The 15,079-nt window shown below is 40.7% G+C and overlaps 1 protein-coding gene across 2 annotated transcripts in view; it reads right to left on the minus strand.

Moving 5' to 3' along the window:
- Nucleotides 1-220: 220 nt before the first annotated feature.
- The window catches only part of ror1 (receptor tyrosine kinase-like orphan receptor 1), a 136,444-nt gene continuing 121,585 nt past the window's right edge, over nucleotides 221-15,079 (minus strand). For both annotated transcript variants that reach the window (XM_042417130.1, XM_042417129.1), the window contains 7 exons: nucleotides 13,259-13,576; nucleotides 12,081-12,326; nucleotides 11,704-11,918; nucleotides 6,880-7,059; nucleotides 5,853-6,080; nucleotides 4,789-5,153; nucleotides 221-3,942 (listed from right to left, as the gene is read on the minus strand). In XM_042417130.1, coding sequence (XP_042273064.1) covers nucleotides 3,249-3,942; nucleotides 4,789-5,153; nucleotides 5,853-6,080; nucleotides 6,880-7,059; nucleotides 11,704-11,918; nucleotides 12,081-12,326; nucleotides 13,259-13,576 — 2,246 coding nt within the window. In that variant the 3' untranslated portion in view covers nucleotides 221-3,248. The remainder of the gene's footprint in view (nucleotides 3,943-4,788; nucleotides 5,154-5,852; nucleotides 6,081-6,879; nucleotides 7,060-11,703; nucleotides 11,919-12,080; nucleotides 12,327-13,258; nucleotides 13,577-15,079) is intronic.

Here is a 15,079-nt window from a genome sequence, read left to right on the forward strand (position 1 = left end):
ATATTATTTCCAGCTGTTTTTGCAGCTGATACCAACATTAATCAAACAGCTAAAGGGCACCACCAGCTGTTCAGCAATGGTTACTGCATGAGACAGACAAATTCAAGAAAGTCCATGGAAATGATGCTTTGCTGGCACCCAGTGGATTCACATTGTTTTTACAATTCTGATCAACAAACCCTTTACCTTACAAATAAATGATCATATCATTACCGCAAGGTTAACCAAACAACATCATTTAATAAATGATTTTGCAATACAAAACATCTGTGCAAAAATGTTCAGACAAAATACAAAGACAAGGCCTCTCTTGGTCAATATGTAAACCTTTTGTAATGGGCTATGGAAATTTACTTGTATGGTGTTAAAAAAGGATCTAGAATAAAATAAAACAAAAAGGCACAATAATGTTTTTTTTTTTTTGCCAAATACAAAAATACCTAGACTTGATTAAGATTCACAGTCTTGTGTATAAGTGGTTTTTGCACTGCTATATTTTAGTACACATAAATCCTTTACATGTTGGAGGTCATGTGTACAAACTCAGATGCCTAGGTAGCTCAATCTTCAGAAGAAGCTTCAGAAGAAAAAAAAAAAGATAAAGTACAGAAATAATCGACGGCAATGACATAACAACTCAATGGGCAAAATTAACTTTAAATGGTTCAAATCACCTTGGACTGGATTGTCGAGGAATAAAACATGTCTAAATTTGGAAACAAGAGCTGACTTGGAGCTGCTACTATTTCCTTGTGAGGTTACCAACATGGACTGAACAGTCTCAAAACATATAAATTACTTCAGCAAATATGTCAGGTTTTAAGGGTAGATGAAGTAGTTATTGAACAGATTACAGTCATGTTTATCTACATTCCTCAAATGTCTACTGGAAACCTCTCTATTAAACAATTAACACACATTACCATGTAGGCTGTGAGCCATCTTTCCTGTGCTTTATGCTCTACACAGCCACAGTGAAATGCTATCAGGGTACCTGTAGTATGTGTTGCGCTGAATGTGTGCTTTGTTAACAGATACAGCTGACTGAGAGCATGATAGTCTGTACAAAACACCGAAGTGCAACACATACAGTGAGGAACATTACACCAATGATTGTCTACTTCACAGGTACTGGGGGAGAGTTCAGAGTTTTAACAAAACTAAGGTCACAAATGGTTTCCTAGTTACTGCAGTTGTGATTTTTTATCAATAAGAAAAGAAAAGAAAAGTTTCACATTCACTTGTGCTTCTAATCAACTATCAGCAGAAAGTAAAAGATGGCTGAGGCATCATGTGTGTGATCACAGGACTGAGAATGAATCATTTACACACATACGGTTACCTGCTGCTGGACATTGGACATGATGAAATATAAATACACTTTTAATGAGAGAGACTCACAAAAAAAAAACGTCTTTCTTTTCTTATAAAACCTGCACCTGCCCTCGTTGGGATTACCTACATGTTAGTACAGCTGCAGTAAGGCATAAGAAGTGTCTGATTGTATCTTTTGAGTAAACCTGTGTGTCTTCTCTGCATGATGGAAGTCCAGCGTGTACAGAAACTAATATCACACAGGGCCAGATGTTAAAAAAAAAACAACAGCTCCACTTACTGATACAGAAGCAAATAAAGCAACATACCATACATATAAATCTCTCTGCACACAGTGATTCAATTTCTCTCCAGCTTTCTACATGAATCCTGTTAAGGTGAAACATTCTTCTCCTCAGGCAAGTTTAACATGACATCCATAGCATTTACCTTGTTCATGTACTGGCTGAGCCCTTAAAAAAATACCCATGCATACAACTTGATAAAAAAAAAAAAAATTCGTAAAGGTAGTGCTGTTTACTATGAGCCTTCTCTGTTTTGTGTACTTACATGTCTTTAAATGCTCTATTTTGTACAATTCGATGCAGAAAGAAGGAGAGGAAAGGACAAAGACACATGAATGCAAGCTCTGAAATCTATAAGTTCCTTCAAAATTCAAAACACTGAAAACACTCTCCTGTAAAAAAATTATGTCGAAACGTCATATCCGATCTACATCAAAATAAAAAATAATGTTCTTTTGTGAGAGTTGAAATTTCAGCTTACATTACTGACAGTAAAATTGATGTGTTGAATGAAGTGTTTGCCCTGAGACCGATCCAGTTTAACTGTGGAGGATATGAGCGCTGTGTGCTTTCATTTGTACATCTGTAGGTGGTCTGCTGCAGCCGGCTTTGAAGTCAGATGCTGTATCCGCTTGGAGGGGCAGAAGTGAGAGTAAGAGAGAGAGAGGCATGATGGGTCTTGGTGTATGAGAGCCAGGAAGGAAGGGAGGATAAAAAGTCTGATATAGAGTTTAATATCCAATCATAAGAACTCCCAGCTTCTCTGTTTCTCCGCTGAGGTTTGAGCAAGATGAATGTCACAGATGAGTCATTGAGGCTGCGCAAAAAAAACATTCAGGTGTCATGTCCGAAGAAATTTTGTGTGAAAATGATGCACTTAAAAGCACTTGTAGCAAATCTGTTTTAGCTTCAATTCCAACTGCTTCTATGGGGGAACTGTCACATAGCTGTTGGCTGTCAGCTTCAGGGTCCAAAGTGCAGGGTATGTCACCTCTACACCTTGCATGAAGCCTTGCAAACTGTTGTTTTTTGAGTAGTTCGATGTTGGTCACGGGTTTGTTCAATCTGCTGTTCCCGTTCTTTATAAATGTAGTTTTTACTGTACGAGCAAATGTACAGCACATTTTTGTCCACCAACAAGCAAGTCACACCAACGCTGAAAGGCACCTCATGATATGAATGTTACTGTCTCCTTAGGATTCTGCACGAAACAGCCCACAGACCGGGTTGTTGACACAGGGAACTTTTTGCTGAGTTGCCTGTCAGTCAGAGGACACAAGATGGACTTTTTCATCTTAAAAGTTTTTTTTTTTCCTTAATAAAATGTTCTCTTGAATATATATCTTTGTATTTCATTCATTCATTCAGGACTTATGTACCGTATTTACAGAGAGGTTAAAATAATAACACAACATTTTCAAACCATGATAGTAAGTACACTTGCTTTAAACAATAAGGCATTACAAAGCTGTGTGTATACTTGTGTAGCTGCGGCAGTGTTTCTCACAAGCCTGTTTGTTGAGTCTCCATATGACCAGAGTATAATTCTTAGACCGGTCCCTTAATGAGAGGCTAAACTTCTCAAATGTGGGTCCCGAGCTGAAAAAGTGTGAGTATCCCTCTATTTATCTACAGATCTGCGGTGATGACTGAGTCGTTGTACATCAGTACGTCGGAATCAGCAGCAAGCAGCGCTGATGTTTGTGACACGTGGTCCAGCTGCTTCTGAGATAGTTGTCCGTACATCTGAGCCGGCCCTCCGCCGCTCCCCGGCATGATGCAGTGAGACAGCAGCGGCGTGTTGGCATCATGGTTGGAGCCCGTGGTGGAGGGAACGCCGCTGACGTGACCCGTGCTGGTGGAGCCGCTGGCGCTGCTGGGTGAGCGGCTTTTAGGAGGGGGCAGGTGGTGCTGGATTACTCTGGTGGGTGGGGCCGGGGGAGCGAAGTGGGCAGGAAAAGCAGCGTATCCTGGCGGGATGGGGTAGCCATTGACGGGGATAAAGCGCGGGTGGGTTTGGGGCACAGTCATGGGTGCCCAGGCTGGCATCTGAGCCATCTGGCCTGATGAGGGAATAGCCTGGGCCGGGTAGAGGTACCCTGCAGCGGTGGCGGCAGCGTAACGGGGGTTGCTCAGGTTGCTGACGGGGCTGGCGCTGAGGGAGGTGGTCTGGGTGGTGGCGTTGCCTCCACCGCCGGAGGGCGTGCTGGAGCTGGCGTGAGATGACAGCCCCTCCCAGGCTCGCAGGCGGCCGTGGATGTCCTTGAATCGTGGTCGCCGTCCAGGTCCCTCCTGCCAGCACTCAGTCATCAAACCATAAAACCTGAGGGACAACAAAGTTAGTTTGTTATCATTTATGTTTATTTATGTCACAATTATTTTTGAAGCCGTAATACTTTTCACAGTTTAAGTAACACTACTGACTCCAAATCAGTATTTGCCTGGATGTGGTGAATGAATACTTAGTTAATTATGTAATATATAATGCTGGAACAATCATTTTGTTCATCGATCGGTTGATTCAATAAGTCGACTGATGATCATTTTGATAATTTAATAATATTAAGCTATTTATCAAGCAAAAATGCCAAATATTCTTTGTTTAAAGCTTCTTAAATGTGAAGCTGCTTTTCCTTGTTTTCTATTTTGTAAACAACTAGACATTTAAAAAAACAAACTGTACTGTGAACTGTGATCATGATTCAGTCTTGATTAAAAATGTCCAAAACTAAAGCAAAAGGGAGAGACTGAAGTAAAATCATGTATTTTCAGGAACATATTTTTTTTTGTATGTGATGCAACTGTGACTGAGAATTTTATTTTACTATACTGCTTCTTCATTTCTTCATTCATTTCTTTAACAGACATTAAAAAAGCTGTTAGTGACTGAAAGTAGGTATGACATCTGAACAGCAGATTGATTCATATGTTTTCATTTGCACATCTGTTTTCTGCATGAAGGTTCCTCTGGAAATCTGCTAGCTAACATGAGTTTTTTTTTCCCTTTTTTTGCATTAAGATGAAGAATAAAGTCTTCAGTGGTGATAAACAAAATACATACTTATGTGCTTTGAAACACAAGGTGAAGATAAATAGAAGTGACATCATTTATTAGATGTATTACAATCCCACGCTTTATGTCACACCTGCAACATTGACCTAAACATACCTCGGTGGACAGTCCTCAGGGCAAGGCAGCAGCTGCCTCTTTCTCACCATCTCCATCACTTCCTGGTTGGAGAAGCCGTAATATGGCTGCAGGCCGTAGCTGAAGATCTCCCACAGCACCACTCCGAACGACCAGATGTCTGAGTCTGTGGTGAACTTTCCATAGGCGATGGCCTCAGGGGGCATCCAGCGGATGGGCAGCAGGGTTTTAGGCTGGAGGCAGTAGTAGTCTGAGGAGTAGATCTCTCTGGAGAGGCCCAGGTCAGAGATTTTGACGTGCAGCTGTTCGCCTACCAGAATGTTCCGTGCTGCAAGGTCCTTATGGATGTAGAAGTGACTGGCCAAGTACTCCATCCCGGCAGCCACCTGGGTTACATTAGTTAGAAAAAGTCATTTAAGGATTAATTTGACGTGACAGCAAGCAGTGAAAGGAGCAGTAGGAGGAGAGATGACTTAACCACATTTAGAACTGGAGATGACGCAAATATGTGCTGTTTTTGACTGAGCAAGCAGAGAAACCTCCATTCATCAGCATTTCGAAACGCTTAATACAAATACATGTAATTTATGACAATCCCAGTGACTTAAGTTTAAACGGGTGAGAAATTGGCAGCATGGGAGCCTCCTGGATAATTTAACAATACTATAAGTTTATATTTCATCAGTGGTTGTAAATATTTCTGAGAGGTCCTGTTTTTCCATCAGTTTGGTTTGAGCAATAGCTCTAAATATTAAGGTAGTCATTAATCAGCGCTGTAGCACAATAGAGGCAAAAAATGCTCTGTTTTTGCAATCGGGAATCACATAGTTGCTCAATTAATCTGTCATCTGTTTCGCCACATTTCTACAGTTTCACCTTCAGCTTACCCTCGCTGATAGCAGCACACACACAACACAGTTTTAAGTTCAACCAGGAGAGTTTAATGCCCATTCACACTCTCAAGACACTTAAATCTAAATTAAGAAGCACTGATCTACCTGAATAGTAAGAAAATGTAAAAAAAAAACAACCCAACATTATATCCCTGGATGATGTTTAAAGGCTATACTGCTTTCTGATCCCACCTGTATGGACATGTGCAGGAAGTCGCCATGATCCAGGCTGGATTTAACTGTACCATCCTCGTCACTGCTGCAGCCAACGTCAGAGTGTGGTGAACGCATGATGAGGAACTCGTGGAGGTCGCCTTGAGGAAGAAACTCAAACAGCATACAGACCGGCTGCTCCTGGGTTACCACACCCAGAAGGCACACCACGTTGGGGTGTTGTAGCTCTGTCAGCACTGCGGCCTCCTGTATTGGGAACCAAAACGTACTAGTGAATTTCAAGCGAAAAGAAAGGCAGTTGGTTTGTTTGAATAAGAAATTTGGGGAAAAATAGTTTCTTTAGATCGATACTTTTGATATCATAAGGGCTCTAATGGTTCACTCTGAGCTCACTCCACTTTTTACTGCTGCTTTTCAAACCTACCAGGGGTGAGTTTTTCATTATCAGAAAGACACATTTTGGGGGGGGAGCATCACTTTAAAGGCTGGCAGTTCAGGTCTAACCTCATTCTCTGCAAATGCAAAGTGATTATTATATTTTAATCCTTCCAAATTTATCTGGACAGCCTGCCAATAGTTACAGTTTATTTTTGGAGCTATTTCAAGTGAACATCCATGAATTCATCTGCTGTTCTGTGATTTTTTAGCTGTATACACTCTCCCAACGCCTACCACATTTACCTCCTGTGGAAATATAACAAGTCATGCTTCAAGTCTTGTGGGAAGAGAGATCTTTCCGCTGGGAAAGAAGCGCTTTGCAGTTTATAACAGCATTTAGCGTATTTTAGTACCACATTTCATGTTACCAATCCATGCAAAATTGCCAGTTGGAAGCATGTATTTTAAAATTACTAGCTGTTAAGCCTTACAGCTGTGTTAGGTTGTTATTTTCTTCTTTTTGAGATAAGACTTGTTGCCTATTATTCCCCATGTCGAGTGAATCATCTACCAGCTCACCAAATGGATATCTTTACAAGACTTTGAGTATTTCTTGAAATTAAACGAAACTGGAGGAAGTAAACTTGGGCGGAGATCCATTCTGTACCTGCTGGAAGTCACCCCACTGCTGCGTGCTGGAGATATCCTTCAGGGTCTTTATGGCCACAAGCTGTGCCTGGTCCATGCCTGGCAGGTACAAGTGACCCTTGTAGATCTTCCCTAAAGTGCACTCTCCGAGCTCCTCCATGAAACGCACAGCCGACAGGGGAAGCTCTTTAGCCTTACTCTGCAGAGAGAAAAAGAGAAGGGAAAGGGAGAGACAGAAAAATTAGATCATTAGATCATTATTTTCTTTGTTAGGCCAGTACACGTTCCTCACCATTATCCTTGTGTGGAAAATATTGACATGAAGTTCACATTAGTGCCTCTAATTTGATGCAGGCAAACTGCCTAATACAACACCAAATAAGTGTCTGACTTTGTTTGAGCATGGAAGTGCACGTAAGACAAATACAACTGTAGCCTGGAGAATTGATAATTGTCATAATCAGATTCAATCCATTACATCAGCTCCTAATGACTCCCTTTAAGCCAAGTGGGAAAATCTTTAAATCTGGCAACATGTTCACAGCTTAAAAATGCCATTTAGCTGACAGGTTAGCAGCATTTAGGAAGACGAAGCAATTATCTCCTTTGCCAGCAAGACTGTAGAATCAGAGAGGCTGCTGAAATAACAATGCTCTTTGTGAGGGATGACATTGCCTTTTTAGTCTTTCTCATCTACAGAGAGACTTAGACTGGGGGGGTTTGTTTGAGCAGCTAAATCCAGCCAGACTGAGCTGAAATGTGGGGTTTTAACAGGCTTGCAGACTTTTGAGGATTCACTTGGAATAAATCAAATGTAGGTCTCACTTAAAAATGATGAGAGAGAGAAAAAAAAGGAGACTAAAGGATTTCATACAAACAATTATGCCATATTGTGAAGGAAAACATACATGAGCTTCAGTTAAAGAAAAACTGACAATATAAATTTAAAGAATAAAGGTGACAACATATTCATTCGTTACTATGAACATGGCCACTTTTGTTTATTTTGAGTCACTCCCACATACTAGAGCACCAGACATTTTATCCAAAGCCACTTACAAGTGAGGAAAGACAATCAAGCATTACAGGACAGTGACTCAAAAGAGCTGCGGTACAACTACTCAACTACTCAAAAGGCTGTGCAATGAGAAAGAGAGCTAGACAGTTTTTTTTTCTTTTTTTAAGTTTAAGTAAGAAATGACTGGAAGTAGACAGGTGCATATAAAATAATACAAACAAGAAAGTAGTGCAACAATCAACAAAGTGCTAAAAGATTAAAGGGGCTCAAGTGTTGAGGTGTTCACAGAAAAGCTGAGTATTCAGCCACTAATGAAAAGAGTCTGGATCATTGTGATTACACATAATTCCGCATCTAAAACTAGTCCCCACTTTACTTTTACTCCTGGTTGAGTGTCGTTCAACTGCTCAACTGTTTAAGGAAATCTTTTGCCTTATTTACAAATGAAACTATATCCTGTATTTGTGAGTTGTTTTTCACAGATCAGGGTCATCAGTAGCAATGACTGGACATGGAGATGAGTTCCACAACAAGGGAAATTGTAGAGTACAGAGATACAGACTAATACATTGTTGATTTATGTCTTTTCATGGGATTTGTATCCTATAAAGTTGGACCGAAGCCAGTTTTTTTTTTTTGATTTCATTACTTAAAAGTTGAGCCATTTCTAACAACCCCTGTGCTACAGATTCAAAACCAGAGTAGATATTTAAAGTTATGTTAACATTCACTGTTACTCGCCAAAACTCATTGTGTGTATCCATGTGATCTACAGATGTGTTGACTCGATTTCCCTCCTCATAAAACATTTGCAAATCAGATTTTGTGTTTTAAATCCTGCATCGTTTACATCCATGTTTACTGGCTCGCAGTCTTCTTCTTCTTTCTCTGCCCTTGTTGGTACGCTGCTGTGTTTCTTGGTGCATTAGAGCCACCTACAGATCAGTGGAACGGTGTGAAATGATTGGTAGGACAGTGTATTGCATCACCCGCTTATGTGCACAACACGAATAAAATCTGTTCCATAGCACTACTAGAGGTCAAAAACTCCACAAGGAACATAAAGGGTTGTTCATTTCAAAATATGCACATCCAGAAGATGAATAATCAGGGAATAAGTGTAACTGTGTGTGTAAATCAGTGTGTGGGTGTGTGTTTGTTTGTCCTCCGTGACTTCAGCTAAACTCTCATATCTAAGGGTTGTCCAGGTGATCACTGAGAGGGAGAGAGGGAGTATGTGTGTGTGTGTGCGTGAGAGAGAGAGAGAGAGAGAGAGAGAGGTGTGTGTGTAGCTGTACTTGGGAGAAGATAAAAGGTGAGGAGAGGTTGGCAGAGATTTTCAGATTCCAGGAACTCTGAGATGAATAATGAAATTCCTCGGTGAGGAGAGACACACAGGCCTGTGTGAGCTCTGAGGGGGGTGGTGTGTGTGTGTGTGTGTGTGTGTGTATGAATGTGTGTGTGAGGGGAGCGTGGGGGCCTGCTGATGTTATGAGAGACACAGATGTTTTTAGTTATGGGTTTGTTTCACCCCTTCTTTCCTCCCTACGCCCAAACCCTCAGATCCTCCTCACACCACTGCAGGTTGTGTGTGTGTATGTTTATGTGTGTCTAAATGGATTGTCACAGGGAATGGCCTCTGGGTGACCCTGCAGCAAAGCCTGCTGGGTAGCAGCCTAAGCTTAAACCAAGACAAAGGGTACAAAAAAAAAGGGAAGAAAGATATTCGATTATAATTTGAAGTTTTACCACCTATCAAAAAGATTTTAAAAAAAAGGTAGAAATCACACATCAGGCTTGTAAATTCCAGTATTTAGATACACGTACTGGCAAACAGAGGTGAGAACTGCACCTCTGTAAAGGTTTTTTCTGCTTAAAATGGATCATAATGTGGTCTGTTATGTGTAAACCATCTTCCAAACCCTTATTGTCCATAAGAACATTTAAAATCCTCTGTGTAATTCCATAACTGCATGCTTGTCACTTTCTCTTTGATCTCTCTGTAAACCTGACTCTTTGCAGATACAAAGTCATCTAAACACAGCGAGGAGAGACTCCCTTTTTAGGTCAGCGAAACATTCGTTCCATTCCGAAAAAACAAAATAAACCCGAAGATATTAATGGTTTCTGACGCTTCTGTGACATTTTGCGGTTCTGTCTACAGCTGTTGACGGTAATATTATACACATTACCTTGAGCATCAAGGTCTGGTTCGCAACAGGCAGACACATTGTCTAGATAAGCCCCCCCCACCCACCACTGCCACCACAAAAATTATGTGGAAAAAGATAAACAGACATGATACGACTGAGTGTGCAACCTTAAAAGAAATATAATCCAAATGTGAGCTATGTATTAGCTGGCAGAGCGGAGGCTTGATGATCTACATTACAAAGACGTTCTGTGAAAGAGGGGAGGGGAGGAGAAAGAGAGAGTGAAAGGGATGGAGGGAGAGACAGAGGAAGAGCAACAAAGAAAGATGGATTAAGTGAGAGCAGGAGGGGAGAGGAGGAGCGTGAAAAAGAAATGTGGAAGAAGACAAGAGACAGTGGGAGAGAAATAAACAGAGAGGAAAAGTGCTGCAGTTGAACATTCCTGGACCTGCTGGGCTCTGATGATAAAGATCTGAAGCTTTGCCTGAGACAGGTCATGTCCACCCAACCAACCACCCACCCACCCACACACCAGTAACCACAGCATGCTGCGAGGTATCCCAGTTGACACACACACGGGGGCTGTGCCAGTGTTTTGACTCCTTCTGCAGGGCTGCTCGTATGACTTCAAAAGACAAACACAGCAAAAAAGAGCTCATTTAGATTCACCGCAGAAGAGCCTAAAATGCTGTGTGAGTATATATGTGTTTGTTTAGCATCTCTGGTGATACGAGATGTTCTGTAAGCAGGGAATGCAAGAGTGACATGATGGCGGGAAGACTTGAGTTTACATGTCTGATGTATTCTGAGTGAAAGTGGCAGGCAGTGAAAAAATATAGTATATACTGTGAGACAGATGGCTTTCACACCTGGAGTTTGGCTCATTTGGTCCGGTGAATGGAAAAAAACATCATTGATTTTTAGTTTTAGTCCCGTTCGTGTTCACATTGGCTTTTTTCAAGCAAACCAAGAGCTGTAAACATGAAGGAACATGAAGTCATATGATTGGACAAAGTAACTCATTGATTGGATGGTTTTGGTGATGTGAAGATTTGTTGCTCTCTTTGTTGTATGTGATAGCAAAATGAATATCTTTGGGTTTTTGGTCGGACAAAACAAGCAATTTGAAGAAGTCATCTCGGGCTTTAGGAAATTGTGATGGGTGTTTTTCTGACACTTTATAAATGATATTAACAGAATATTGCAGTGCAGACACACCGATAGTGTCTCTATTATATAGTTTGTCCACCAGAAAGCACTGAAAATGTGCCGCTCGGTACATATCTAGGTCACACTTATTTAATAACAAAATTAAAGGGATCCTTAGGAAAACTGTTTTGTGTTCATGGAAAAAAAGAACATCGGTTATATCATTAGCAGATGTTTTAAGATCTCACATTTCATATCAGAAATGTATGTCAAAAACAAAATATTGATATGATATGATATGATATGATATACTCTGCCTGCTTTCACGAGCTGCAGCATAAAAAAAAAATGTAAATGTGCTCAACTCAAATAAGAAAGCATGTTCTTTCCCAGCATCTCTCTACCGCACACACACACACACACACTCAAACACTCAAACCTGGGAGCTGCCCTGTACATCTAAAGTCCAAGTTTCTTAGTCTCAGTGTGACAGAGAGGAACCTCCATTATTTACATTTTCTACCTTGGGCTTGTACGCAGTTGTGAGCATGGACATCTCAACGTTTTGTCCACGGACTGGTTTGGGTTGGCGGGGTGCAGGAGGTCTGGAGGACTTCTGGTTGTTGCGGCACACGCAAATAAAGAAGAAGAGCAAGGCGATGGCTAAGGGGATCGCCACACTGGGAACCAGGATGTACAAGATCTCCATGTTGCTGCCGCCAGACTTGTCCTTATGGTCTATAGGGATAGATGGAGAATAATATCAGATGTATAGGTTATTGTTTGTCTGGGAAATATAATGTAAAGCAAACCAACTATTTGCATATGTGTCACAAAGACAACATCACAAAATATGAATCTCCTAAGACTTAAAGACTTAAAGATGTTCTAGTCTCTCACCACAGATAGGTATGTCGCAGAGCTCCGTGCGGACCCCCTCGTCCAGCGTGAAGCACCAGGGGGCCTCGTTTTTGTTCCCTGGGTTGCGGCAGTACGAATGTCCCCCATTCAGCTCTGGGTAGCGGACTGCCAGGAAGGTGTGGCTGTGGGGATACTGGGAGTTCCACGGCTGACACTGACGCCCCGACTTAGTCATACTGATGGTCCCGCGGTAGTCTGTCCCGCTGTTATTGTAACACTTGTGATCTGTGTGGGAGAGCAAGGAGAGAGTGAGCATTAGGTGTTTGTTTGTGTATGTGTGAGTTAGTTAAAAAAACAAAATCTTGTTTAATATGTTTCAATGCTCCGTAACATTTTCCGAAGCTTACCACACATTTTTAGATTTCCATCTGTTAGGTTTCCTTTTAAAGTAGTCTAGTCTAGACATCTAGTCTAAGTAAACTAGATGGAAACATTTTTGCAGTTTTCCATAGAAGTAAACTATCAAAAACAACTTGAAAAGAAGATAAACTTGTTTGAGATAAGCAAGTCATTACAGTCAACACTTTTTTTTCTTGTCAAAGTTACACCGTTGTCACACGTAAATGCAGCTGAGAGCAGGGAGTGTTAAATCTGAGATTTGTTTTAGAAATCTTTGCATTTACAAACTACTTTACTGGAATATCAAATCCAGACATACTACATTAAACATGGATGTTATGATTGCAATCAGAAATTGGCAACAGATTTTTCAGTGTTTATGCACCCAAAGCTCAGAACATCCTACCTGCTGAATTGAAGTTTGCACAAACATTGTCTCCTTTTATAAATAATCTTCAGACTCTTCTGTTTAATTTAGCTTTTAATTAGTTTTGTGCATGTGTGTGTATAAGCGTTCATGTATCCATGTTGTCTGTCTATCACTCTGTAACTGTACCTTTAACTTTGACTAGCTTTTGTATGATGTTGTGCTATACAGATCAACTTCTGCAGTCAAATCCCTTGTATGTTTAAACATATTTGGCCAAAATAGTTAAACATGATTCTGATATCGGAGCATCTTTTGACTTGCCAACAAGCAGATTTTTTAAAAGCAGTTAGACAGAGGACACAAGGATGTGTCTCCTCAGATAATAATAAAGCGTAGTATTGGAAAGCAGCAGTCAGTATAGTACAATCAGTAGGAGATCACGTCTTACTCTTGTTAATGGGCTCGGCCATGGGGATGCCGATCCTCAGACAGTTGGCGGCCTCCGGGCTGTCAAAGGCAGCCAGGTCGTCACAGTTTGGCAGCTTCAGTCTTTTCAGTATAATGGGGTTTGAGCGGGCGATGATGTACTCCGTCTTGCACAAGTCGTTCTCCAGGATCTCACACTCGTCCTTACACAGGTCCCGAGGTTTGTCGGTTCCCGTGCTGCGGTCACAAGTCGGGAAGGCGAAGTGGCAGAGGGAAGGGATGGCAAACTGGGAGCAACGATCGGACAAGTGGTTGGATGTCCCGATCATGGTGAAGGCCGCTGGGAACAGGTGAAGCAAAGTTAGAGTTCGGATACAAAAAAGCTCTCTTGGATTTATCCTAATATATTAATCTCATCCATTTTTTAAACAACATAGTCCAACATCATGACACATCTTTAACCTTGGATCTGGACACATTTTCCTGTTGCTGTTTTAGAAAAGAAATTCTTTCCCACATTAATCAGAGGATGCAAAAAGAGGACGAGACAAAAATAGTCTAAAAAAACAATCTTGTGCTCACATTTTTTCTTTATTTGCTGTAAAATAACAGATTTAAAAGACAACAAATAGACATTCTTATTTCCGTTATGCTCTTTGAGCATTTACACACACATGGAGGATCAAAGAGGTTGACTGACAATAAAAACCTGCAGCTTTAAATGTATGATTGTATGATTCATAGTCATACGGGACGGTTATTGAAAACATATGCTTCTCTGTGGCTGTGATTATCAGGAAAGCATCTCTTTGGGGGTAGAGGAGAAGACGGGCGATTAAAAAGTGAATAAGTAAAGTTGGCAATTTTCCAAACCCAAAGCACATGTTTCTTGAATAAGATGATATTCAAGATCAGTAAAGGTGACATTAAATTTAAGAGCACAAATGGCTACTGAATGTGCATGTTCTGGCTTTCTTATGCATGATTTACAGTCCTACTGTAGGCTTATTACGACCCTGCGGCATCATAAATCTTAATTATCACTCGTCCTTGATGTTTCAGATTAGAGGCCGAGTTCATGGCTGCTTTGTCCCCGAACTGTTCACAGCTGACAGCTGTGCGGATGTAATCAATAACATACACATTAAATGGACCTCTCATATATGCATGCAAACACGCAAAACAAAACATGGAAAGCAGAGACGCAGACGTGTGTAAGAGACTGAAGCGGTATGTGGGCCATGTGTGCGCTATACAGAGTGGTACCGCTGCTGAACTTACTTTGAACTCCTTGACTGATGTCCTGTTTGCTTTTCTACCAGATATTAATTAAGGTTCTAAACAGTCCGCATTTGCGAAAGATTTTGATTGATTTAGTGTATGCAGACAGTTAAACTTTACAAAGATGCTCTATCAGCCTGTTAACAGGTTATGAAGACAAACGTTAGCAGGGTTTTTCTAATCAAGGCAGAACTGCTAAATGCTGGTTGAACTAGTGAACTCACTGCACGAAAGCAGACTGTCAGCTTTTCCCTGACGAGTTCGTCCTTAAAGGGATATAAGGCTTTGTTGATCAGGCAACATTTGATGTTGATGCATTTATTATAATTATAAATACATGTATAAATCTGAAATGAATATGTCCAAACTATGTCTGAATAATCACAAAACGCTCAGTAGACATTTGTACATAATATGAAACTTCACAAAAATCACATGTATGTAGAATTTGAATAGAGAATGTATATGAAGAAAATGTATATTATGAATGAAAGCCATCCACTGTACATTTATAGGTATATTTGGACCATTCCTGAGATATTTTTAAGCGTAATGTTTTTGG

Source organism: Thunnus maccoyii, chromosome 7 (genome assembly GCF_910596095.1).
Source record: "Thunnus maccoyii chromosome 7, fThuMac1.1, whole genome shotgun sequence".
NCBI lineage: Eukaryota > Metazoa > Chordata > Actinopteri > Scombriformes > Scombridae > Thunnus > Thunnus maccoyii.